This window comes from Arachis hypogaea, chromosome 14 (genome assembly GCF_003086295.3).
Source record: "Arachis hypogaea cultivar Tifrunner chromosome 14, arahy.Tifrunner.gnm2.J5K5, whole genome shotgun sequence".
Taxonomy (NCBI): domain Eukaryota; kingdom Viridiplantae; phylum Streptophyta; class Magnoliopsida; order Fabales; family Fabaceae; genus Arachis; species Arachis hypogaea.
In genome coordinates, this window is record NC_092049.1 from 41,081,127 (window position 1) to 41,107,137 (window position 26,011).

General features: G+C 34.9%; 2 protein-coding genes and 1 non-coding gene across 7 annotated transcripts; 1 reads left to right on the forward strand and 2 right to left on the reverse strand.

Annotated features, from left to right (window-relative positions):
• Window positions 1-13,500: 13,500 nt before the first annotated feature.
• On the forward strand, window positions 13,501-19,528 carry LOC112742015 (protein WVD2-like 7). 2 transcript variants are annotated; one of them, XM_025791226.3, is made up of 10 exons: window positions 13,501-13,827; window positions 13,945-14,002; window positions 14,597-15,457; window positions 15,641-15,835; window positions 16,319-16,359; window positions 16,436-16,522; window positions 16,601-16,697; window positions 16,811-16,882; window positions 17,182-17,292; window positions 18,741-19,528. In XM_025791226.3, exons 2-10 carry the CDS (start codon window positions 13,949-13,951, stop codon window positions 19,191-19,193), a joined length of 1,971 nt encoding a protein of 656 aa, XP_025647011.1. In that variant the 5' UTR covers window positions 13,501-13,827; window positions 13,945-13,948; the 3' UTR covers window positions 19,194-19,528. The 2 variants fall into 2 exon arrangements, with proteins under 2 accessions (XP_025647011.1, XP_025647012.1); XM_025791227.3 differs by having other exon boundaries at window positions 13,521-13,827; window positions 17,182-17,284.
• A 146-nt stretch (window positions 19,529-19,674) lies between these two features.
• LOC112742016 (pentatricopeptide repeat-containing protein At2g01860-like) lies at window positions 19,675-22,499 on the reverse strand. Of its 4 annotated transcripts, none has more exons than XM_072214081.1 (2): window positions 22,199-22,499; window positions 19,675-21,431 (listed from the first exon to the last, which is right to left on the reverse strand). In XM_072214081.1, the coding sequence occupies exon 2, from the start codon at window positions 21,372-21,374 to the stop codon at window positions 20,466-20,468; it is 909 nt and encodes a 302-aa protein (XP_072070182.1). In that variant the 5' UTR covers window positions 21,375-21,431; window positions 22,199-22,499; the 3' UTR covers window positions 19,675-20,465. The 4 variants fall into 4 exon arrangements, with proteins under 4 accessions (XP_072070182.1, XP_072070183.1, XP_072070184.1 ...); XM_072214082.1 differs by having other exon boundaries at window positions 22,192-22,499; XM_072214083.1 differs by having other exon boundaries at window positions 22,090-22,489.
• LOC112746371 (small nucleolar RNA snoR101) lies at window positions 22,053-22,116 on the reverse strand. The gene has a single exon (XR_003174260.1). It is a non-coding gene; the product is annotated as a small nucleolar RNA snoR101 (small nucleolar RNA).
• Window positions 22,500-26,011: the final 3,512 nt, after the last annotated feature.

The following is a 26,011-nucleotide window of genomic DNA, read 5'->3' on the forward strand; positions in this document are numbered from 1 at the left end:
ATTTTGCTGAACGCCCAAGATGCTGCAATTCTGGTGTTAAACGCCCAGAATGGTACCCATTCTGGCGTTTAACGCCCAAAATGGTACCTTTACTGGCGTTAAACGCCCAGAATGGTACCCATTCTGGCATTTAATGCCCAAAATGCCCTTTACTGGCGTTTTCTTGTCAGCAAGCTCCTTTTCTCTGCTTTTTGCACTGAATACTTCTGTAACTCTGTGAATTCCTTCAATTTTGATGATTAATCTTTGAAGAAAAATGTATATCAAATTTTTACAAGTATTAATTAAAACAAATAACCTGCTAATGGCTGGGTTGACTCCCAGCAAGCGCTTCTTTATTGTCTTTAGCTGGACCTTTTACTGTGCTTTATTCAAGCCTCAGTTTTGAGCATTCTTGCTTAAAATTGCTTTCAAGATAATGTTTGATTCTTTGTCCATTAACAATGAACTTTTTGTCAGAATCAATATCTTGAAGCTCAACATATCCATATGGTGACACTCCTGTAATCACATATGGTCCCCTCCACCGGGATTTTAATTTCCCGGGAAATAATATGAGCCTAGAGTTGAATAGCAAAACTTTTTGTCCTGGCTCAAACACTCTGGATGACAATTTCTTGTCATGCCACTTTTTTGCTTTTTCCTTATAAATTTTTGCATTTTCAAAAGCATTGAGTCTGAACTCCCCTAGCTCATTTAGCTGGAGCAATCTTTTCTCACCAGCTAACTTAGCATCCAAGTTTAGGAGTCTGGTTGCCCAGTAGGCTTTATGTTCCAGTTCCACGGGCAGATGACAGGCCTTGCCATACACAAGCTGGTATGGAGAGGTTCCTATAGGAGTCTTGAATGCTGTTCTGTATGCCCACAGAGCATCATCCAAGCTCTTTGCCCAATCTTTTCTACGGGCAATTACAGTCCGTTCCAGGATTCTTTTTAGCTCTCTATTAGAGACTTCAGCCTGCCCATTTGTTTGTAGATGATATGGAGTTGCTACTTTGTGGCTAATTCCATATCGGACCATGGCAGAGTAAAGCTGTTTATGGCAGAAATGGGTGCCCCCATCACTAATTAGTACTCTGGGAACACCAAATCTGCTGAAAATATGTTTCTGGAGGAACTTCAACACAGTCTTGGTATCATTAGTGGGTGTGGCAATTGCCTCCACCCATTTAGATACGTAGTCTACTGCTACCAAAATGTAAGTGTTTGAGTATGATGGTGGGAAAGGACCCATGAAGTCAATACCCCATACATCAAACAACTCAATCTCTAAGATCCCTTGTTGAGGCATGGCGTAACCATGAGGTAAGTTGCCAGCTCTTTGGCAACTGTCATAGTTACGCACAAACTCTCGGGCATCTCTATAGAGAGTAGGCCAGTAGAAGCCACATTGGAGGACTTTAGTGGCTGTGCGCTCACTTTCGAAGTGTCCTCCATACTGTGATCCATGGCAATGCCACAGGATCTTCTGTGCCTCCTCTCTAGGGATGCATCTGCAGATCATTCCGTCTGCACATCTCTTAAAGAGATATGGTTCATCCCACAAGTAGTACTTTGCATCAGAAATTAGTTTTTTCTTTTGCACCCTGCTGTACTCCTGGGGTATGAACCTCACAGCTTTATAATTTGCAATGTCTGCAAACCATGGTGCTTCCTGAATGGCAAAGAGTTGCTCATCTGGAAAGGTCTCAGAGATCTCAGTAGAAGGGAGGGACGCCCCAGCTACTGGTTCTAACCAGGACAGGTGATCAGCTACTTGGTTCTCCGTCCCTTTTCTGTCTCTTATTTCTATATCAAACTCTTGCAGAAGCAACACCCATCTTATGAGCCTTGGGTTTGGATCCTGCTTTGTAAGTAAATATTTAAGAGCAGCATGGTCAGTGTACACAATCACTTTTGATCCTACTAAATAGGATCTAAACTTGTCAATGGCATAAACCACTGCAAGCAGCTCTTTTTCTGTGGTTGTGTAATTCTTCTGTGCGTCATTTAGAACACGACTGGCATAGTAAATGACGTGCAGAAGCTTGTTATGCGTTTGTTCCAACACTGCACTAATGGCATTGTCACTGGCATCACACATTAATTCGAATGGTAATGTCCAGTTAGGTGCAGAGATGACTGGTGCTGTGACCAGCTTGGCTTTCAGGGTTTCAAACGCCTACAGACACTCTGTGTCAAACACAAATGGCGTATCAGCAGCTAGTAGGTTGCTCAGAGGTTTTGCAATTTTTGAAAAATCCTTTATGAACCTCCTATAGAATCCTGCATGTCCCAGAAAGCTTCTGATTGCCTTAACATTAGCAGGTGGTGGTAATTTTTCAATTACCTCTACCTTGGCTTGATCCACCTCTATTCCCTTGCTTGAAATTTTGTGCCCAAGGACAATTCCTTCAGTCACCATAAAGTGACATTTTTTCCAGTTTAAGACCAGGTTAGTCTCTTGGCACCTTTTCAGGAAAAGTGCTAGATGATCAAGACAGGAGTTGAATGAGTCTCCAAATACTGAGAAGTCATCCATGAAGACTTCCAAGAACTTCTCTACCATATCAGAGAAGATAGAGAGCATGCACCTCTGAAAGGTTGCAGGTGCATTGCACAGACCAAAAGGCATTCTTCTGTAAGCAAATACTTCAGATGGACATGTGAATACTATTTTTTCTTGGTCTTGAGGATCCACTGCAATTTGGTTGTAGCCTGAATAGCCATCCAAAAAGCAGTAGTATTCATGGCCTGCTAGTCTCTCTAGCATCTGGTCTATGAATGGTAAAGGAAAATGATCCTTTCTGGTGGCTGTATTGAGCCTTCTGTAGTCAATACACATGCGCCACCCTGTAACTGTTCTTGTGGGAACCAGTTCATTCTTTTCATTATGAACCACTGTCATGCCTCTCTTCTTGGGGACAACTTGGACAGGCCTCACCCAGGGGCTATCAAAAATAGGATAAATAATCCCATCCTCTAGTAACTTAGTGGCCTCTTTCTGCACCACCTCCTTCATGGCTAGATTTAGCCGCCTCTGTGGTTGAACCACTGGCTTAGCATCATCCTCCAATAGGATCTTGTGCATGCATCTTGCTGGGCTAATGCCCTTAAGATCACTTAAGGACCACCCAAGAGCTGTCTTGTGTGTCATTAGCACTTGAATTAGTGCTTTCTCTTCCTGTGGATTTAAAGCAGAGCTTATGATCACTGGAAAAATGTCACCCTCTCCCAGAAATGCATATTTCAGGGATGGTAGTAGTGGTTTGAGCTCAGGTTTAGGAGGTTTTTCCTCTTCCTGAGGGATTTTTAGAGGTTCTTTTATTTCCTTTGGTTCCTCCAGATCAGGTTGAACATCCTTAAAGATGTCCTCTAGCTCTGATTCAAGACTCTCAATCATATTGATCTCTTCCACCAAAGAGTCAATAATAACAGCGCTCATGCAGTCAATTGATGTGTCTGGATGCTGCATAGCTTTGACAGCATTTAACTTGAACTCATCCTCATTGACTCTCAGTGTCACTTCCCCTTTTTGGACATCAATGGGAGTTCGTCCAGTTGCTAGGAAAGGTCTTCCTAGAATGAGAGTTGCACTCTTGTGCTCCTCCATTTCTAGCACTACAAAGTCAGTGGGAAAGGCAAATGGCCCAACCTTGACAATCATGTCCTCAATGATGCCTGATGGATATTTAATGGAGCCATCAGCAAGTTAAAGACATATCCGGGTTGGTTTGACTTCTTCAGTCAACCCAAGCTTTCTGATAGTGGATGCAAGTATTAGGTTGATATTTGCTCCAAGGTCACATAGAGCTGTCTTGGTACAAGCACCCTCTAATGTGCATGGTATCATAAAGCTTCCTGGATCTTGAAGCTTTTCTGGTAAGCTTTTCAGAATGACTGCACTGCATTCTTCAGTGAGAAACACTCTTTCAGTTTCTCTCCAATCCTTCTTATGACTTAAGATCTCTTTCATGAACTTAGCATAAGAGGGTATTTGCTCAAGTGCCTCTGCAAACGGGATCTTTATTTCAAGAGTCTAGAGATAGTCTGCAAAGCGGGCAAATTATTTATCCTGTTCCGCTTGGCGGAGTTTCTGAGGATAAGGCATCTTGGCTTTATATTCTTCAACCTTAGTTGCTGCAGGTTTATTCCCTACAAAAGTGGTTGGAGAAGCCTTCTTAGAGGGATTACTATCAGCACTTGCAGGTGTCTGATCCCTCATTGACGTTTGAACGCCAGAACTGGGTAAGGAATGGGTGTTTAACGCCAGCTTCCCACCCTTTTCTGGCGTTTGAACGCCAGAACTGGACAAGGAATGGGCGTTTAACGCCAACTTTTCTCCCTTTTCTGGCGTTTGAACGCCAGAATTATTCCTCTCTGGGCTCTTGCTGTCCTCAGAGGGATTTTGGGCAGTGGTTTGGTCATCCTCTGTCAGTTGTTCCTTTCTTGGCTTTTTACTATTTTGAGCTGAATTATTCAATATCTTCCCGCTCCTTAGTTAAACAGCTTGGCATTCTTCTGTTATCTGTTTAGATAGCTGCTGTCTTGTCTGATTTAATTGTGCTTCTATATTCTTGTTAGCATTTTTAGTGTCTTGGAGCATCTCCTTGAATTCTGCTAATTGTTTTGTCATTAGAAGTAATTGCTGATTTAGTTCAACAATCTGTTCTTGGGGATTATGATCAGTAGTTGCTACCGTAGCCTCTTCTTTTATGGAGGACTCACTGTTTGAGTACAGATGTTGATTTCTAGCAACTGTATCTATGAGTTCTTGAGCCTCTTCAATTATTTTTCTCATGTGTATAGATCCACTAGCCGAGTGATCTAGAGACATTTGAGCTCTTTCTATAAGCCCATAGTAGAAGATGTCTAACTGTACCCACTCTGAAAACATTTCAGAGGGGCATTTTCTTAGCATCCCTCTGTACCTCTCCCAGGCATTATAAAGGGATTCATGATCTTCTTGTTTAAAGCCTTGGATGTCCAGCCTTAGTTGTGTCATCCTTTTTGGAGGGTAAAATTGATTCAGGAATTTGTCTGATAAATGTCTCCATGTTTTTATGCTTGCTGTGGGTTGGTTATTTAACCACCTCTTAGCTTGATCTTTTACAGCAAATGGAAATAGTAATAATCTGTAGACATCCTGATCCACTTCTTTATCACGTACTGTGTCAGCAATTTGTAAGAACTGTGCCAGAAACTCAGAAGGTTCTTCCTGTGGAAGACCGGAATACTGGCAATTTTGCTGCACCATGATAATGAGCTGACGGTTTAGCTCAAAACTGCTTGCTTTAATGGGAGGTATACAGATGCTACTCCCATATGCAGCTGTAATGGGGTTAGCATATGACCCTAGAGTCCTTCTAGACTGTTCATTTCCACTTTTGTCCATGATGGAGAAAAGGGAATTGATATGAATTGCAAATAAATTATATTTTTAAATATTTTTTTAATTAAAAGTAACCGAAAATAAAACAAAATAAATGGGAGATAAAATAAATCTTTCAAAAATTAGAAGAAAATGAAATAAAAGCAAATTGAAAACTAAATTAATAAATTAATTAAAAAGATTTTGGAATTAGCAATCAGAAAGATATGATTGAAAATTATTTTGAAAAAGATATGATTTAGAAGTTATGATTGCAATTTATTAAAAAAAAGATATGATTGAAAATCATTTTGAAAAAGATATGATTGAGAAGATATGATTGCAATTTATAAAAAAAAGATATGATTGAAGAAATTAAAAAGATTTGATTTTTGAAAAACATTTTAAAAGATCAATTTTTGAAATTAGAATTTTGACTTGACTAAAAAAAAGATATGATTTTGAAAATCTTTGACTAATTTAATGCAAAATTTCAAAATTTATGAGTAAAATAAGGAAAAGATATTTTTTTATTTTTGAATTTTAATGAGGAAAGAGAAAAACAACAAAATGACACCAAACTTAGAAATTTTAGATCAAAACAAAGAGAACAAACAAGAAAACTTTGAATGTCAAGATGAACACCAAGAACACTTTGAAGATCAAGATGAACACCAAGAACAAATTTTTGAAAATTTTTTAAATAAATAAAAGCACAAAAACACACCAAACTTAAAATTTTTAGAAAATCGAACACAAATTTTCGAAAAATTAAAGGAAAACACAAAGAAGACACCAAACTTAGAATTTTTAAAGATCAAGAAACAACTAAGAGTATGCAAATTCGAAAAATTAAAAGAAAGTAAAAGCATGCAATTGACACCAAACTTAAAATATGAAACTAAACTCAAATAAAAGACTCTAAACCAACAAAAATAAAATATTCCTAATCTAAGCAACAAGATAAACCTTCAGTTGTCCAAACTCGAATAATTCCCGGCAACGGCGCCAAAAACTTGGTGCACGAAATTACAATCACACTTTTGCAACTCCGCACAACTAACCAGCAAGTGCACTGGGTCGTCCAAGTAATACCTTACGTGAGTAAGGGTCGATCCCACGGAGATTGTCGGCTTGAAGCAAGCTATGGTTATCATGTAACTCTTAGTCAGGATATCAATAATTCTCGGATTTAATTGTAAAAAGTAAAAGAACATGAAATAAATACTTGTTATGAAGTAATGAAGAATAGGTTGAGGTTTTGGAGATGCTTTGTCTTCTGAATCTCTGCTTTCCTACTGTCTTCTTCTTCATGCACGCAAGGCCCCTTCCATGGCAAGCTTTATGTTGGGCATCACTGTTGTCAATGGCTACTTCCCGTCCTCTCAGTGAAAATGTTCCAAATGCGCTGTCACCGCACGGCTAATCATCTGTCGATTCTCGATCATGTTGGAATAGGATCCATTAATCCTTTTGCGTCTGTCACTACGCCCAACACTCACGAGTTTGAAGCTCGTCACAGTCATCCCTTCCCAGATCCTACTCAGAATACCACAGACAAGGTTTAGACGTTCCGGATCTCAGGAATGGCCGCCAATAATTCTAGCCTATACCACGAAGGTTCCAATCTTAGATTAGAAACCCAAGAGTTACACATTCAAGCTTGATTTCATGTAGAACAGAGGTGGTTGTCAGGCACACGTTCATAGGTGAGAATGATGATGATTGTCACAGATCATCACATTTATCAGGTTGAAGTGCGAATGAATATCTTAGAATAGAAGCAAGCGTGATAGAATGGAAAATAATAGTAATTGCATTAATTCATGAAGAACAGCAGAGCTCCTCACCCCCCCCCCCCCAACAATGGGGTTTAGAAACTCATGCCGTAGAAGATACAATATGAAACGTGTAAAGTGTCATGAGCTACAAGATGAATCACTAAAAGTAGTTTTTATAGTAAACTAGTGACCTAGGGTTACAGAAAATGAGTAAGCTAGGGTGTTTAGTGTAAAAATCCACTTCCGGGGCCCACTTGGTGTGTGCTTGGGCTGAGCATTGAAGCTTTCATGTGTAGAGACTTTTCTTGGAGTTAAACGCCAGCTTTTGTGCCAGTTTGGGCGTTTAACTCCAGCTTTTATTACAGTTCTGGCGTTAAACACCAGAATTCTTAAGCTGACTTGGAATGCCAGTTTGGGCCATCAAATCTTGGGCAAAGTATGGACTATTATATATTGCTGGAAAGCCCAGGATGTCTACTTTCCAACGAAATTCAGAACCCAACAGCATCTGCAGTCTTTTTTCAGCCTCTGAATCAGATTTTTGCTCAGGTCCCTCAATTTCAACCAGAAAATACCTGAAATCACAGAAAAACACACAAACTCATAGTAAAGTCCAAAAAAGTGAATTTTAAATAAAACTAATAAAAATATAATAAAAACTAACTAAAATATACTAAAAATATACTAAAAACAGTGCCAAAAAGCGTATAAATTATCCGCTCATCACTTCCTCCTTTTTGCATGCTCCTCTTCCATTCTCACCAATCCATTCCTACCTTATACATCTGAAATCACTCACAAACAATATCAAGGTATCGAATGGAAAGTAAATGGAATAAAATAGACTAAATTAGGAACAAAAGAGCATGTTTTCATAATCAAGCGCAATTTAGGAGGAAAGCTCAAAAGCATGCTATTTAATGGAATAAGTGTAGGTTTATATGATGAAATCCACTCAATTCTAACCAAAAATTATCGTAAAATATGGATTCATCAAGCATCTTCATGCAATAACAAACATTTTTCTTTACTTTTGGCTTTATATTCTTGCATCTCAGCCATCACATTATCATAAGTGTGGCACAAAATCGTAGTCAACTTCTCAAATTCTGATGTAAATTCACAAATATTGTGTGAGAAATATACCAAATTATTAAATCTCCTACTTCTTGGCTCCAATAAAGGCTTGTCGTAGCTACTCTTGATACGTGTGTGCCTCGTCTTTACATTCTTACTTAAACATTCTAATATATATCTCGGTGACACTTTACCTACTTGCTCAAAGCTTAACGCACTCAAAGAATGATGGCACAATGTACCTCTTGACTTAAATAATAAGCACTGGCATTTTACTTCACATGATATCGCATTATATGTAACCACAAACTTATTGAATGTTGAGTTTGAAACCTATTCTACAACTTCATATGCCGTAAAACCTAGAGCGTACTCCGTTGATCTTGTGATACAATTCACCTTTCCTCTAAATTGTGCTTGAACTTTCTTAAACATCTCATGAGTATACACATGCTGAAATTGAGCTTCTATTGATGATTTTGTTGCACAAGATATAATAGTATGAAAATCTACAGCATCAGATTTTCTCTCTTTTTGCTCTCTACTTCCTATGCAATATAATTATCATATTTTTTCACAAATTCAATCAATGAGCTATTGCACATAATAAACTTGTTAAAAAAATATGCATGCTGTCACTCTTTTGTGTGCTTTTCATCCTAGCCCAAAAGTGGCGATCAAGATAAACTAGGATCCATAAATGACGATCTTTAAAAATCTCTAAAAAAATATAGAATATGTAAATCAGAAACTACAGCACCAAAACATATATAGTTTCACACCGTTATTACAAACTCAAAACACATAAATATCCAAACACTAAAAATAACATCATTAATTCCAATAAAGCCACCGTTACTTGAAAGTCACTTATTGTCTCCAACACCATACTTCATAAGAAAATCATTCCAATTTTTATCAAATACATCTTTTGCAAAAGAGTTTCAAACAAAATGACTCATCTCTTGTTCAATTTCTTCATGTCTCTTGTAGCCATTTAATTTTTATAGAATCTTCTTCATCATATGCCAAATACACCACCTATGAATTGTTACTAGCATACAAGTCTCAATAGCCCTTTGCATCGATACACATTGATCCATAAGAATACCTTTTGAAGCCTTTCCTCCATGAAATGAAGCCAATATTCAAATAACCATTTGAATGATTGAATATCCTTATTTTTTTTATCAAAGCACATCCAAGAAGTGTAGAATTCCCAGGGTGATTCACACCAACAAAAGAACCAAAAATCAAATTATATCTGAAGTCAATAACACAGAAACAAAATTAGCTATGGACCGAAAAAAGAATTAGATATGCACCAAAACGTGTTTCACAAAGCATAGAAACTAGAACAGCAAATTACCTGTTTGTATTGTAAGTGGTATCGAATGAACAATATCTCCAAAAACTCACAAGAAGTCCTGCTTCTTGTATTAGCCCAAAAAGCATTTTTGATTGAGTGATCAACCTCAAATTTAAGCTCATAAAAGAAGTTCTGATTCTTCTCATTCATTTTTATAAGTATTTGCCAAATTCTTTGGTATCATCTTGTTCAGAAATATTACGGACATTTCTTGTAATGTAATTTCTCACATCTTTTTCAATAAAACTTAATTCATGATGATCTCCTGCTGCTGTGACAAATGATTGATATAGTTTACTTGGTATAATTCCATCTTTATCATTATTCTCAGTTGTATGACACACAAACATGCTTAACTGCCTATATTGTTTAAGCATTTACACTTGATTTGGACAGCATAGATGTGAATGATTCAAAACAACTTTCGAAATAACCCAAACACCAGTGTCCTTCAATATATGTATATAAATTCTTACTGGACAATTTAATCCAGCCGAGAAGGTTGTCTTCTGAGTTAGAGATATGTTCGATTTTCATTTTTTTCTCTATTGCATGTAATCAATTGGTTCTTAATTTCATTTTCGTTCCTATTTGTGTTCCTTATTTTGGTAGAAAAACTTGCAAGTTTAGAATAATCTTTGTAGAATTTTTCAGCTTCTTCAAGTGTGTTAAAAGTCATCCCAACCTTTGGGACATACTGCTCATCAACATCACACAAACTAAAAAGAGACAAAAAAAAGGCTATAAGCACGACACCATAGTAAACTAACAAACCATCGAAAGTGTTCATATTTGTAATCAAAGAATTTCATCAGCTCATTGTTGATGAAAATCACATAAAAGTAAAAAAACACAATAACTAATTCCATTTAGCACCGAATGTATAGCATAAGAATCAACAACATCAACCACAAAATCATATATCAAAGTGACTACAACAAAAGACAAAACACCTAAAATAATTCTAGTTAACATTAAATTGTGTCTTAAAATACACAGAAACTATCATTAAACATAACATAAATAGATTCATTAAAAAAACAATGCAAAACACCTACATTTCATTCAAATTTAAATCTTCAACCATGAACACTGATTTTTACAAAGAAAAATGAAATTATTAAACTCATAGACAAAATTATACGAGCATCAACTACTAACGAACTATATTAACTAGGAACGAACCAAACCTCGTCCACTTAATTCAATTCAAAACAATAATCCAATTCGCATTGATTCAACTGATCTAAACTTACATCATTCATTATTTTCAAATACGAAAAACATATATGAATTTGATTTCATTGTTTTATCAAAAACAATTCAGTTCAAACAATATTCATCATAAAAGAAAAAGTCTATAAAGAAAGAGAGAAAAAATCCCCAGAGAAATCAAAGAAGAAAACGAAATTCGCTAAAAAATGTCGAGAAAGAAGCCATTTATGTTAAAAGTCTGTTACATATTAGGGGCAAGTGTATGTAAATGACTTGATTGGATTTAGTTAACTAAATCACTTGGTTATTGATGCATGAGCATCATTTGATAGTTTTCTAGTGAATTATGTTACTAAAGATGGTGATTTCTCATTAATTCTCTTATATTTTTATCAAGATACTTTGAGTACTTTATTTTATATGTTTTGCAGAGGATTAGTGAAGATTTTCCCAATAAACAAAGGACAACCAAAAGAAAATTTCAAATCACAAGCCAAAATCAAGTGAGAAAGCAAACAGAAGAAACAGAGAACTAGAAAAGAGGAAACAGAGGAGGAAGACACAAACAAGTAAGTTAAACGTGGAGAAGCCATGTTACACATTGGACCTAACTCCAAGAACAACTTCAAGTCACTTTTCTTCAAGAATGTGTAACATGGAGAAGCCACATTAAACGTCCAAGCTCATTCTCACCCATGCATGCATCTACGTTTAACTTGCATCAGCCAAGTTAAACGTTGGGCCAAAGGCCAGTGGCTTCCCCTTCATCAAGATTGCATAAGTTAAACATGGGAGGTCCAAATTAAACGTTGGGCCAAAAGCTAGCAAGTTCCTCTTCTCTATGTATCGCACAAGTTTAACATGGGACAACCATTTTAAATGTTGGGTTTGTGCCCAATGGCTCCCCCTTCTCATTATGTCGCACACGTTTAACTTGCATCATCCAAGTTAAACATTGGGCTTCCTTCCTCCCTCCTTGTGTCACACACGTTTAACATGGATAGTCCATGTTAAACATTTCTTCATGCAATGTTAAACGTCCAAGCAAGCTTCTTCCACATTCAAGCCTCTTCTTTACCTAAGTTAAACATAGGATATTCCAAGTTAAACATGGGCTTTCAAAGTCCCCTGGGAGATCTTTGCTTTATGGAAGTTAGTTAAAGAAAAGATATCAGTTGATTTAGTTTTAATTAAGTTTTGAATTAATTAGTTCTAAAGGTATTTAAGGGATTTTGAAAAACCCTGAAGAACATCTAGTTATTCCTATACACTTTTGAAACCTTGATTTTGTTTTTCTCATCATGAGTAACTAATCTTCTCTATTAAGGTTAGGAGCTCTGTTGATTCTTATGGATCGATGTTATTATTTTTTTATTCTTGATTTATGTATTGATGTTTCTAAAAAATTAAGTTTTGTTCTTCATCACAAAGATTTGAACATATTAGAAAATAGTTTGGATCTAAATTGAATTCTAAAATCATCCTGGGAAGGCTGTGTATTAGAATTTAGCTTGAAATTTATTCTCATGATTCTCTAAGTTTTGAAACTAGTTTGATAAACGGAAGTAAATCATCCAGGATTAGGACTTGAGACTTGTGTAGTTTTAAATCAGTGAATGTGCTTAATCTCTTATCTTAAATAATTAACTAAGGAATTAGTGATTAATTAAGTTAAAGAGAAATTGAATTGCCAAGAAATTGAAGTTTGATTAATAAGGATTCACCATAAGAAATATTTTTGCATGATCAAGGTAGAAAGTGAGAAGCATTATTTCTAAAAGTTTCAATATCTCTGAAACTTTAACGTTCTAATTCATATTACTTTCTTCATCTATTCACTGTTGCTTTTAATTGGTTGCTGTTTAGTACTTGAGTTATCTCAAATTAAGATTTTGTTTGTCTGACTAGAATAATCATTTGATCCTTGTTGCTTAGTCAGTTAATCCTAGTGAAAATGATAAATTGATAATTCACTCACCGTGATATTACTTAATACGATTCGTTACATTTATTGATAGTTTGTGGTCATATTAAATTCGCATCAATTATAAAATTTTATTGTATATATAATACGGTCATTTTAAAATAAAAGTTATTTTGTGACAAACAAAAGACATATTTTGTAGAAGCATTAATTATTTTAATACATCAAGAACTCATCTAGTTAATTTTAAGAACAAAAGTAAAAGGTTATCTAAATTTATTTTAGAATTAGTTTTAATATATTGATAATATAAAATATTTTATATAATAATTTAATTATATTTATTTTTTAGATGACTATTTATAATATTTATAAAAATTAATATTTTTACTAACATATTATACATATTATAATACAAAAATATTATTTATAAATAAAAATCAATTATTATAGATTTATATATAAATATATAATAATTTAATTTATTTTTAATATATTTTATATTTTAATATATATTTTTTATCAATAACTAATTTTAATAAACACTTAACATGTTAATTTAAATATATGTATAAAATTATTTTAAAATACATTAAAATTAAATTCTTTATTTTTATTAAAAGATCTGAGATCTCTAATGTTGTAGGTTCCGGTGCTGGTGTTGAAATTTATCACTTTTAATGAAAAGAGAGAAATGGGAACACGTGGGTGCACAGAGTCACCGCATTGCCGTGACTGAGTTCTCGTGCCTCTGTCTTCAGTCTTCACCACATGCTTAGGAGCCAAACGGTGACTTAACTATCCGTTAAAGCCATTAGTCATGAAAGTGAAACTGGCACATACCTCTTACTCTGAACGTGTCGCTTCAAAACACGACAAAACAATACACCCTGCACATGATTCTACCTTACATTATTAACTCTTAACTCCTTCTATTTTATTTATTTATTATTTCTTTAGAACCAACCAAAGAAACCAAACTTGGGAACCAAACTTGGGATTTAAAGGGGGAATCTTTCGAAGCATTATAGGCTTCCGTAGTCTCATGTGTCTTCTTGATACCTAACATGCTTCCTGGGTTTTGTTAACACAAGGACCATTGGAAACTGCGGTTACTTCTTCTTGCATCTTATATGCTTTCTTTGTTGTTTACAATTATGGTTTCTGTGCTTCTGTGTTTGTGTATGTTTCAGTAATATAAGGGTGTGTTTGGTTGGTTTCTTTTCAGGGTAATGATTGATGATATGGCTGGGGAGGTTGAAGAATCATTCAGCATTAACTTTCAGGTTTTTGTGTTGTCTTTTCATCCACTTTTGTTGATTTCAGCATGGATCTATAGTTTTCACTTTCAGTTTCAGTTATCATGTTCCATTCATAATCCATTACCACACATGCTTTTATGTTTTGGTAATTCTTAGTTAGTATATTCAGTTATTGTGTCATAGTCTCTGATACATTGTAGTTTCGATCTCATATATTATTGCTTCTTGAACTTAATCTAAAATTAGATTTAGGTAAAGAAATTGACTGGAATTGAATAGTGTAATATTGTTATTATGCCAGTTCATTCTTAGTAAGGTTGAAGGTATACTATTGAAGGTATACTATGCCAGTTGGATAGATTTTGTTTGTGTTCTAATTTCTATGGGTTGCATCTTAAGGAAACATTCATATCTATGATTTATAATACTGCATATACATGTTTTATCTCTTTTTTTTTCATGTAATTTTCTCCCCGGTCACTTGCAACTCACTGTAATATCTTGCAATAGTATCAACATTATGAGAATTGAACGGATATGGTATTAATGTTGATACGAAAAACTTGATTTTTGTTCATGACTGTTGTTGCTTTGGATTCTTCCTTGCCAAATTTGCAGGCCGATTCTATACATTCGGGCTCGATCTCATTCGGCAGATTTGAAACAGAACCTTTATCTTGGGAAAGAAGGTCTTCTTTCTCTCACAATAGGTACTTAGAAGAGGTTGAGAAATGTTCAAAATCAGGTTTAGTCACTCAGAAAAAAGCATATTTCGAGGCTCATTGCAAGGAGAAGGGCCTTTTTGGTTTTATTCCATCCGGTGGCCATGACAAATCGGATAGAGCAAACTGCGAAAACAAAGGCTCAGAGGGAAAGAGCAACCAAGAAGGTTTTGATTCAAATGATGATGTTCATTATGTTCAATATGATGAAATGTCACGAGAGGATTTCGATTCGGATGAAAATACACATTGTGTTCAGATAGAGAAGAATTTCCAAGAGCCAAATGAAGATGACTTCTATATTCAATTTGATCAAAGATTCCAAGAAGATTTTGGAGCAGATGTAGCAAGCAACTATGTTGAAATAGAAGAAAGATCCCAAGAGGAGTTTGTGCATAAACACAATGGTTCAGATTACCATGGAGATTATGAAATGATTACATGTGAAAGAGAATATGTCATCAGAGAATGTCCAATTGTTTCAGTTTCAAGTTTGCAGACAGAATCTCCTATGAACAGTTCAAATTATTTGGAAGATTTCACTCATAAAGATATTACTTTAGATGAAGCTTGTCGATTTGAAAATGAAACAAGAAATATACTCTTAGTCAGTAATGGGGGGATTACTGAAGCGAAGAAAGACAATGAAACTGCAAATGATGATGAATTTTCAAGAAGCACCAGTATGACCGTGAATGAACCAGCTCATGGTGTTGATAGAGCAATTTTGCATGATCCTGTGAATCCTTGTCCGAAGGTACACATTTCGAGTGTTTGGTGTGAATAGTGTTAATTGGGTGCAGAATAAATACTATGAAGATAGTACATCAAGATTACTTATCTTAACCATAACAGCATGTGCTTATGCTTATAATTTGTATTTCCTTCAACTGAAGCCTTGTTTCCCTTTCTTATACAACCTTGCTTCTTATATACATAGGAAACAAAGACAGAGCCTAGTCTGAATTTTGAAGTAAAAAATATTCAAGTGCGCAAAAGCAGTTCTTCAAGATCATCAAAGGACCCTGCAAAATATCATGGTAGAGAGAGTCCAAGGAGAACAAATATGGGAAAGAATTCCTCTAAACCTGCAACTCCAACTACTCAATCATTGTGCAGAACCACCACCAAAGAGGTAAGAATTTATGAGTATTAAAAATTTTGGTTGTTAATTCCATTGTATTGCTATACGGTATGAACATGGTTTCCCTTCTATATATTTGGCTTATAGTTGTTGGAGTAGTACCCCAAATCAGTTCCCATAAAATTTTTAGTTGGACACTTTAATTTTCAACAAATTTTAATCACCAAATTAGTCTCTAACCATTTATTTTGTTAGACAAATCAATCATTACGTCAATTAAAAATAGACAAATCTGTCCTTATCGTTGTTTAATAATGACATAACAGTTTCTAAGAAATTTTAAAATTCTCATATTAGTCCCTCCATATAGACGAACAATCTGATGTGAGGATTGATGATTTGTCTAAATAAGTAAAAGTTTGGATATTCATTTGGTGGATAAATCTGTTTGTCCGGCTAAAAGTTTGTTAGGGACTGATTTGGGGTATTCTCTACTCTTTGGATTCCCCTTAACTTTTGTGCCTCCGTATGCAGGTTTCTAAAGTTCCGGAAAGCCTAATTCATGAAAGAAAAAGGTAGTTGTTTCTCTTCTGGAAGTGTTATTATTCACTTCACATTTTTCATACCTGAAATGCTTTTAAATTGTGATAGTGATAAAGTATCAAGGATTAAAAAGGATGCAGAATCCCAAGCTACTGTGCTAAAAACCAATTCCAAAGGAATTCAAGAAGCAGAGAGGTTTGTAACCTGTAGTGCTATATGTACGGATTAATGTTTTGATTTCCTTATTTTTTATCTGTGATTAATGTCATATAGGTCAAATCGAACTTTCAATACAACAAAGTCTGATGGTAAGCCTAAGGCTGCAGCTTTCAACTTTAAATGTAGTGAACGAGCAGAACGGAGAAAAGAGGCAAGTGTTATCATTTTAGTCTCACTTTCCCTGTGCTTTTTATGTTTTTATCATTAAAAGAAAAAAATGGGTTTTTAAGAATGTTGATTTGTTTCCATGATTGTTTTACTTAGTTCTACTTGAAGTTGGAAGAAAAATTGCACGCCAAGGAAGCTGAGATGAATCAAATACAAGCAATATCACAGGTAATTTTAAGTTACCAATAATATCTTATGGTTCTTATAAGTTGGTATGCATGATAGAATATCAGGGTAAAGTTTTCAAACCGGTTAAACTTGAAGAAAGAAATGAAGTTACCAAGTTCCAAATGAGTTTCCTTTTTTTTTTTTTTTATGCTAATGTTAATATGTAATTTGTCTGAGTAATATGAAAGATCTGGGTTTCCAAAGGATTGTGTAACTCTAACTAAATGTAGCTGACTCCACTTAGTTTCGTATTTATGAAGCTTGAAGAATTTTCTTATATTCAAGGTCTAATTATGCAGGAGAAGAAAGAAGCTGACATTAAAAAACTCCGGAAGAGCCTTAACTTTAAAGCAACACCAATGCCTTCATTTTATCGCACGAATTCGTCTTCACAATCACAGGGTAATAAGGTACAGGCTTTCTAAGGAGCTGATTAGTTTGTAAAAATATTTTCTATTTTCGTTTTCTATTTTGATTTTCTGAAAATGATTTTCATTTTCAACTTTTCCCATTTTAGAAAAGGCTATTGGTTTGTGAGAAGAAGATTCATTTTTAAGTATCGAAAATAATAAAAATATGCTTTGTTGGTTTATTTTCAATAGTTTAAAATCACAAAACTATATTTTTATTAAATGTACTATTTTAGTTATTTAATTTTTTATTAAATTAACAATTAATTTTTATATGGTATGAATATGAAATAAATTATTATCTTATTATACTATTTTAGAAAAATTTGGTATCTCTTATATATATATATATATATCAATTGAAACAAAAAATCAAAACTAAAATTAGTTTTACACCGAACGAATCAATTAATTAATATCAAAATTTAATGATGTAAACAATTTTTTAACAAATAATTTATTAATAAAATGAATAAATAAATATTAAAGTTAAAAAAATTTAAAACAAAAAACCAACTTTCTTGTCAATAATTTTAAGTTTTATATTTTTTTTAATTTTTATTATCGATACCTTCATAATTGATTATCATTTTAAAAAATTATTTTCATAACAAAATTATTTTTTTAAACAAAAAAATAAAGGTCAAAAATAAAGAAATTTAACAAATACATGTTAATTCGGATAGTACGTACTTAATACTAAATAAAATAAAAAACTCAATAAATATATATTTTAGTTCTAATTAGAGCTCTATTTTTTTCTTTAATTATCTTGTCTATATACTCAAAGATACAAAAATCAAGCATAAAATAAAAAATTGAGAATCAATTGAAATAAAAAAAAATCACTTTTTTCAAAAGATGTATGTTATAAATTGGTAAATAATGGATATCCTAACAACAGAACATATAGAGAAAGGAAGAGAAGGAAGAGAAGACGGAAAAGAACGAGCGAAGTACATTGGGTGAATGTCGCGTCAGTGAGAAAAAAAATAATATAAAAACGAGTAGGTGAACTCCGAACATTTGTCCCAAAACTAAAAACGCTGTTTTGGTGTAAAAACGTTTTCAAAAGTTAAAACTGGAAAGACTGAAAACATGACAATAGCGTTTTTAACTTTGTTCTGTCTTTTTAAAAAATGTCATATTTTCATTTTCATCGAAAATGAAAATGAAAATGAAAACTTAAACCAATCAGCCCCTAAATTTTCCTAGTTTGCTTTTTGTTTATAAATTAGAACTTATGATCTATACATGAACTGATTAGAACTTATGATCTATTCATGAACTGTTACGTCTTGTTCACACTCATCTTCAAAATTATGAGACTTCCTTAGACTTGGGGTCGGTTCAGCCTTTCTTTACCTCGTTTAGTTTAATAATTTAGTCAAGTAATTCGTCAAACTGTTATTTTAACTGCACCTAATCAATGTTAGTGGATTCCTCAGGCTGTGTCACGTAACACCAGAAGTAGCAAAGCACAGAATCAACCAAAATGTTCAGGGAGTGAAGCAGCTGTATCATTACCTTCAAAATCGAAGACCAGAAGTGATCAATCTTCTTGTGAATATGTAACATCAAACGAACGATATAGTATTTTGGTCGAAGAGTGCAGTCAGACAAATGTGTCTAAAGCCAGTCGAACAATTTCTCCTGCTCCATCAACCAGCCAGAGCTGCCGCCCCAATCCTGCAACAAATAATCGCCTTTCGGGAGAGAAAGACCGAGCAAAGGTTACACTGCAAAAACATAGAGTATCGGAGAGTAGTAAAGGAGCAAAAAGACAAGACAATGAAGGAAAAGACAGTGATCAAACTCAAAAAACATCAAAACACAGATTTGAGATCATGAGAAACAGTTCTTCTAGTGGTGGTAATCTCACTGTACGTGTTGCTTCCTGAAGAAGATTGCCCCTTCATCTTCAATCTTGAGCCATTTGATTAAAGCATATTGCAGAATGCTGATTGATGTAGCAGCAGCATGTTTAGACAGTATTATGCAAAATGCAGATTGAAATAGCAACAGCATATTAGTATTCAGGATATTTAATTGATGGTATAGCTGACGTAATTCAATGAGGGTTACTAATTTTAGTGGTAGCTACACTGTTATATAGGCAGCAATAGCATGTAAAAGTGAGCTTTAGTAAATACTAATTTGCATACTTTTTACTGTTGTTCCTGTTAGACCTTAGAACCTTAAAGTATTTATCATAAAATAAATGAACTTGATTGAACTTTTTGTTTTCAAATACATTACCCTTCAATTGATATTTCTTCTAAACCGTATATTGTTACCTATTATCAGAAACTGGCAGTTCTCAATCGAATGTCTCTAATCCCAGGCTTTTCACATTCCTGTTGGTTCTCAATTGAAACACAGTGAAAGTTAATAATATCAACATTATTATGGTCATACTTTCATACATATGGAGACACATAATAGATACAAGTGGTTTTCACAATTCACTTGTATACTACAAATTTTTCTGCCCCTCATCCTTGATAACAGAATGTACATGGAAGCTTATAATGGCATAGTAGCCATTACAGTATTAAGAAGGATTAAGAATTGATATAAACAACTAGAAGCTGCAAGATTATGAAAACCTATTGCTTTTGATTCGTCAAATCGGGTGAGGCCAAATACTTATCCAGCTTGAATCCTGCTTCCTCTGCCTCCTTGCAGATATCCTTGCACTTTGCCATTCTTCCGGAGGCCATGTAGATTCCAAGCAAGTCCTTGTATATGCCGTAAGTGGGAGAAAATCCTGCTTCTTTAAGCTTTGAAAAATATCTCACAGCTCTAGGTAGATCATTCAAAGCAACAAACAGCTTTATCACCACACGATAAGCCGGAAGATCGAAGAGGCAGTTTGAAGCCTCCATTTCCCAAACTACAGCCAATGCCTCCCTGTATTTCTTCTGCGTGTAGCGGCTGTGAATCAAACAACTGAACATGACAGCATTTGGTTCGGAACTGGACTGTATGAACCAGCTAAACAGGCTCTCGACTAATTCAAATTTCCGTATCTTATTGCACACTTTCATTATAGCTGTACAATCTTGCTGGCTTAGATTCAATTCATCTCTTTCTCCAAGTTCATCTAATAATGACTCTACATGCTTGTGTCTATCAGGGTTCTTTCCAAGTTCTAATATCAGTTTCGTTTCCTAAATGCCTGGATCCAACATTCTTTTGTCCCTTCTTGATACCGAAAGAACCTCCAATGCAAGCTTAAGGTTTCCGCCTTTAATGAAACCCTTTATCATTGCCTCCAAAACACCACGACTTGCCAAAGCAGTGAACTTTTCAATGTTGAATGGAATCTTCAACTCATGGTTCCTGGCCAAAACTTCAACCGTTGAGGCCAGAATCCAATCATCTGGGTAGAGATGATGTTGCTTTTGTGCCCAATTGAATGTCTGCAAAGCTCTCTCAGGGAGCCCCATATGACCTAATTCCCGTATTGTCATTGATAAGGATCCCTTCCTTAGGAACTGCACCCATTTTCCAAGAACTATAGATACATCTTTGTCTGGTTTAAGCTTATTGATCTCTCTTGCTAACCCAACTAGGAAACTTGGGCTCTTATACACTTTCTTAGCCATAGAAGCACGGGATGAAGCTGCTGCTGGAGCTGCTAATTTCACTAGTCGTTTCAGTGTAGGTAGTCCCAAGGGTCGAAGCTTGTAGGGAACTGGAAGTGGAAGAGGTCTTTTCCGTTCTAATTTTCCAGGCTTTTGTGGGATTCTCCCTTGAAACAAGGAAGAGATGGCTTCAATCTCATCAGATTCCCAAAGAACAATAGTATTTTCTTTTTCCTCTTCGTTGGCAACAATAGATCCTCCTTCACGGAAATCAATATCTTCCTCAGTTTTTTCAGGGGTGGTGCTAGGCTTCTTCAAGAACAGATTAACGCCAAACTCTGGAGGTTGCTTGGCACGTCGTGGAAGTTGGACATTCTTTGTTGATCTTCTCCTCCTATTTGAATGTGCAGCTAAAATGAATCTGTCATGTCTGCACAGAATTCTTCCCAATGGAACAAAATGAACACCAGGAAATGACACCGCGTAGGCCATTATTTAGAAGAATGAACCAGAAATATTATGGTTGAACTATCAATTGTCATTGAGAACCTGCAAAAAAGAATGATAATACACAACATATATATTAGTGGATGTTTGGTTTGGCATTGGTCATCTCCCAACGCATGTTAAGTTTGCCTCAAATGAATACAATTGTATTTGGATAATATTGGGTAAGCTCAACGTAGATTGAGTTTTGTTCTAAATAGCGATAAGATGTTAGTTACCTATTTTGACCTTTTATATTGAGTAGTATGTTAATTTTGATCTTTGACTTTCCTTCTAGTAATTTTGCATTTCAATGTAAGTTTAGATAACATGGTCCAAACAATATTCATTTTTCAAAATAATGTCCAACCAAAAAAATCCAAACACAAACCACATTGAAATTTATCCAATTTTAATAAAAATTAATTTTACAAAAGCACATTCATACCAACATTCATTTGCAAACACTAATCATCGAACATAACTTTATCAATTAAATCACATGAACTGAGTTCAGAAACCATATTGATTACAATATAAAAGTAATGGTCGAGCAGAACTTTTAACAAACAGATGGTATACAAATTCTAGATGGTATCAAACAAGTGTGTATTATCTTTTCATTCAAACATAAAGAAACTTGAAGCATACCATAAACCGGTATGTGAAGTGCAAAGGAATAAAGGCATCAACTAATGAACTTGTCAACAGAAGAACTTACCTGAAGTTCAGAGATCAAGTGTAAAACCATCATTTGCCATTTTCCTTTGCAATTTTCATAATTTTATTCAAATAAGAATTCGAAAACAAGACGAAAACAAACCATAAACCTCTGATGCTGTTGATGGATGACTACGGCGGAATTACAGCGCCGGATATGGAGAAACGGATAACAGAGATACACAACAACACTGACAGGACAGAGACAGCACGAAGAGCGGCTTTCCGCTGCGGTTTTTCCGGTAGGGACGCAGACGCCGAGCAAGAGAGGGACTCAGGGAACGTGGGAAGGGAGGTTGTTGTGAGAAGAATAGGAAGAGCGAAGAGACAGGGTTTCTATGTACATTTTGGTTTTATATACAGGGACAAAAGAATCTTTCTAGATTTGGATTTTGGAATTCAATCAATTTTGGACTCAGAACTTCAAATTAATCTCTAATTATTAGATCGTCGGACCATCCGGTTCAATTGAAAAACCAATGAACCGGATCTTAATCCAGTTCGTGTGATATAGTCTAATATAACACATTAAACATAATTATAGTCTAGTCACCAAAAAAAAAACATAATTATAGTCTAATATAAACCTTAAAATATCATCCAAATTAAAAGTATTACATAAACCAAAATGTTATGATCTCATTCAAATACAAACTTAAGTCAAATAACAAAAACAACCAATCAAACATAAAATGCCAACATCCAACTGATCCAAGTTTGTCATCAATCATCAAAATCTACCATAACAATACAATCTAACAACTAATCAACTTATCAATGCCAAATCAGCAAGCAACCCTAAACCCAACAACTAATCAATTATCAAGGTTTCAACAATAAACTATAACAATTAATCATGCTTCAAGCAACCAGCTTCAACAATTAATCATTTAGTAATGCTTCAAGCAATCAGTACCAAAAAATTAATCATTTAATCATGCTTCAAACAATCAGTTTAAGCAGTCAGCACTAAACAATCAGTTTAAACAATTAATCACTTAATAGTTAATAATGCTTTAAGCAATCAGCACTAAAGAATTAATCAACAACAAGCACCAAAGAATTAATCAGCAACCAGCACCAAAAAATTAATCATTTAATGAAGAATTCTAACTAATGAAGAACTCTAACTAATGCATCTGAACAAATCAAGGCTTATGTAGAAATCATGAAGACCAACACTGTTATGCTATTCCTTTGATAGCCATTTGGATTTTGGACCTGAATATTATCTTTCCCTCTTGAATGGTTCATATTCTTCTTTGTTTTACAAATTAGATTATGTAAATAAGCATGATTTTCAGTCACATAGAAGAAGACTTCTCTGATGCATGCTGGTTAACAGGAGGAGTCACTTCAACAATTATTATTACAACAAATTAGATTTATACCTAGGGTTAGTGGAAGACAGGGAAGAATGCAGAGCTGGCGGCGACAGGGACAGTGGCTGGGGTGGAAGGGTCGAACAGGGCTGGCGTCGGCGGGAAGACACTTCGCGACGGCAAGGAGTGGTGGCGGTGGCTGCGATTTCCACTGCTGACTTCGTGACGGACAGAGCTGTGCGAATCTCCAAGCTGGCTCCAGGAACTTGCGACGGTGAGTGACTTCCACGGAACTTGCGACCGCGGCGGTGGCTGGACGGAGGGTGCGCCGGAAGCTCGAGGTGGAGACTAGAGGCGTGGTAACTAAGAGCGAGAGGTGAGAGTCGAGGGTTGGAGGGTGGAGGCTCGAGAGTGTTGTCTGGGTGAAGAACTGAAGAGTGAAGACTGAATGCTAGGGTTCTTTTGGGAGCAAAACGCAGCGTTTTGGGCAAAAACTAAAAAACCGGCCGGGTCCCGGTTCAGTTCGACCGACTGGTTTTTGGCCGGTTCGGCGGTTTAATTTTTGTTCTTGAATTTGGCAGTTTTCCCTTCTGTCCGAACTGTGTTTGTTAACGGTTTTTGGTTCGACCGACCGGTTCGAACCGATTTTCAAAACATTGGTCTGAACACACCGCAAATTCAGAAAAACTTATTTGAATTGGTTTAAACTGCTGAAGAACCGGACATAACAACCATGGTCAACCTGCGCCTCCACCTTGGACCTGCAATGCCTGGAATATAGTAGGAACGCCAGCTAATTGCCTTAAAAAAAGAGCTATGACATGTCGGAAATGGATCCTCTCAATTGTTAAAAAAAAATTGAGAGTGTAAAGTGTGATCTCTAACCCTTCATTGCTCTCTCTCTCTCTCATATTTATTCTTGGTTTCACTTATAAAATTAATGGTGAGAGAACACACTTTACTCTCTCAATTGTTAAAAAAATTGAAAGGATCCATTCCCTGACATGTCTCGAACTCTCACCATGAAGGAATCTAATGCCACACTAGTCACTCGGCCATATGACAACCGATCCAAACCGGTGTAAACCACTCACAGTCTCACATCATAAAGGAATCTAATGCCATACTAGCCAATGGGCCGCATGACAACTGATCCGAACCGATGTAAACCACTAAAGAACCGGATATGATAACCGTGGTCAACCCGCGCCTCCACCTTCGACTTGCAATGCGTGGAACATATTAGAAAGTAGGAACGCTAGTTAATTGTCTTCAAAAAGAGCTACGACATGTCTCGAACTCTAACCATGAAGGAATCAAACGCCTCACTAGCCACTAGGTGTAACATCTCCTTTTTTAATTATGTTTATTATTTAATTAATTAAATTTATAATAATTTGAATTTTAACCTTATAATAAAATATAAGAAAAAATAATATACTTAAAAAACTAGCATATCTAATTTAAAATTTGAAAATACTAGTTTTAGTAAATTTTTATCTGACAATAAGCAACCTTTTAAGATATAGTCATAACTAATTCTATATTTATTGGATCTAAATGATCTTTAGTTACATGAAAAGATAAGAAAAGTAGTTTTATTCTTTAAGTTTAGTGTAAAATCAAATTCAAATTAAATTAGGTAGATAAATCCGTTACGAGTTCATAGTAGAGAATCGTGCTCTAACCAACCATCCTAATGTACTAACATTATTTCATAAATATCTCAAGCTATTATTATCCGATTGAATTTGTTCAAAGTTTGTTTTAAAGCTAACTCAATTCTATATAAATTTAAGTCTAATAGCTATTTCAAAATTCCAAATGTAGAAAATTTTATAGGACTTACAAAGTGACAATTCAGATTAGAGATTTCACCTAAATGCGAGTTACATTCTCCTAACACAATCTGTATATACCTAAGAGCTATTTGAATCATTTATTTCTCATTATATTCCCTTTTCTTTTATATAAAACTTTCTAGGTAACCTATCTTCTCTATCTTCTATTTTCTCTATAAATTGTCATTCGTGTACTTTATCCACTTCATTATCAGAAAAGTTATTATCTCTTCTCACTTTCTTACTTTGACACTAAATCCTTTGCTAAACTATTCACAAATTTTACTCATATATTATTCGAGAATATATCCTCTCTGAACTATGCAAACTATGGAATATGGAGATTTTCTTTCTATGCCTTAGTCAAAGATTCAGACCTACATTAAAACATACACAAAGTCTAGCCATGGAACAAGTCTCTCTTCGGTAAGGAATCATGTCTATTTGAATTGGAACATATATAGGATTTCTACAAACTTTACTGGAGGTAGGGTTTTATACTACTTTTTTGATATGTCATATTTTAAATATTTTTAAATATAGATGTTAGCATTGTATATCATGATATAGTATTTCTTTATTTCATACACATTAAGCATTATAATAACCATCTTATGTGCATTAAAGAACTGAGGGAATGATCCTTTAGTAAGGGAAGGTGACCCCAAAGACAAGATATTGAAATGATTCTTTAGTAAGAGAATGTGATTGATCGAGATGATCTTTCAGTAAGGGAAGATGATCACCAAACTTTTGGGAT

Excerpts from the sequence above, each read along its gene's own strand:
- LOC112742015 (XM_025791226.3), top strand. The coding sequence starts at position 13,949 with ATGATTGATGATATGGCTGGGGAGGTTGAAGAATCATTCAGCATTAAC. Across the intron at positions 15,836-16,318 it reads GCAGAACCACCACCAAAGAG|GTTTCTAAAGTTCCGGAAAG; the intron begins GTAAGAATTTAT and ends CTCCGTATGCAG. Across the intron at positions 17,293-18,740 it reads CACAATCACAGGGTAATAAG|GCTGTGTCACGTAACACCAG; the intron begins GTACAGGCTTTC and ends TGGATTCCTCAG.
- LOC112742016 (XM_072214081.1), bottom strand. The coding sequence starts at position 21,374 with ATGGCCTACGCGGTGTCATTTCCTGGTGTTCATTTTGTTCCATTGGGA.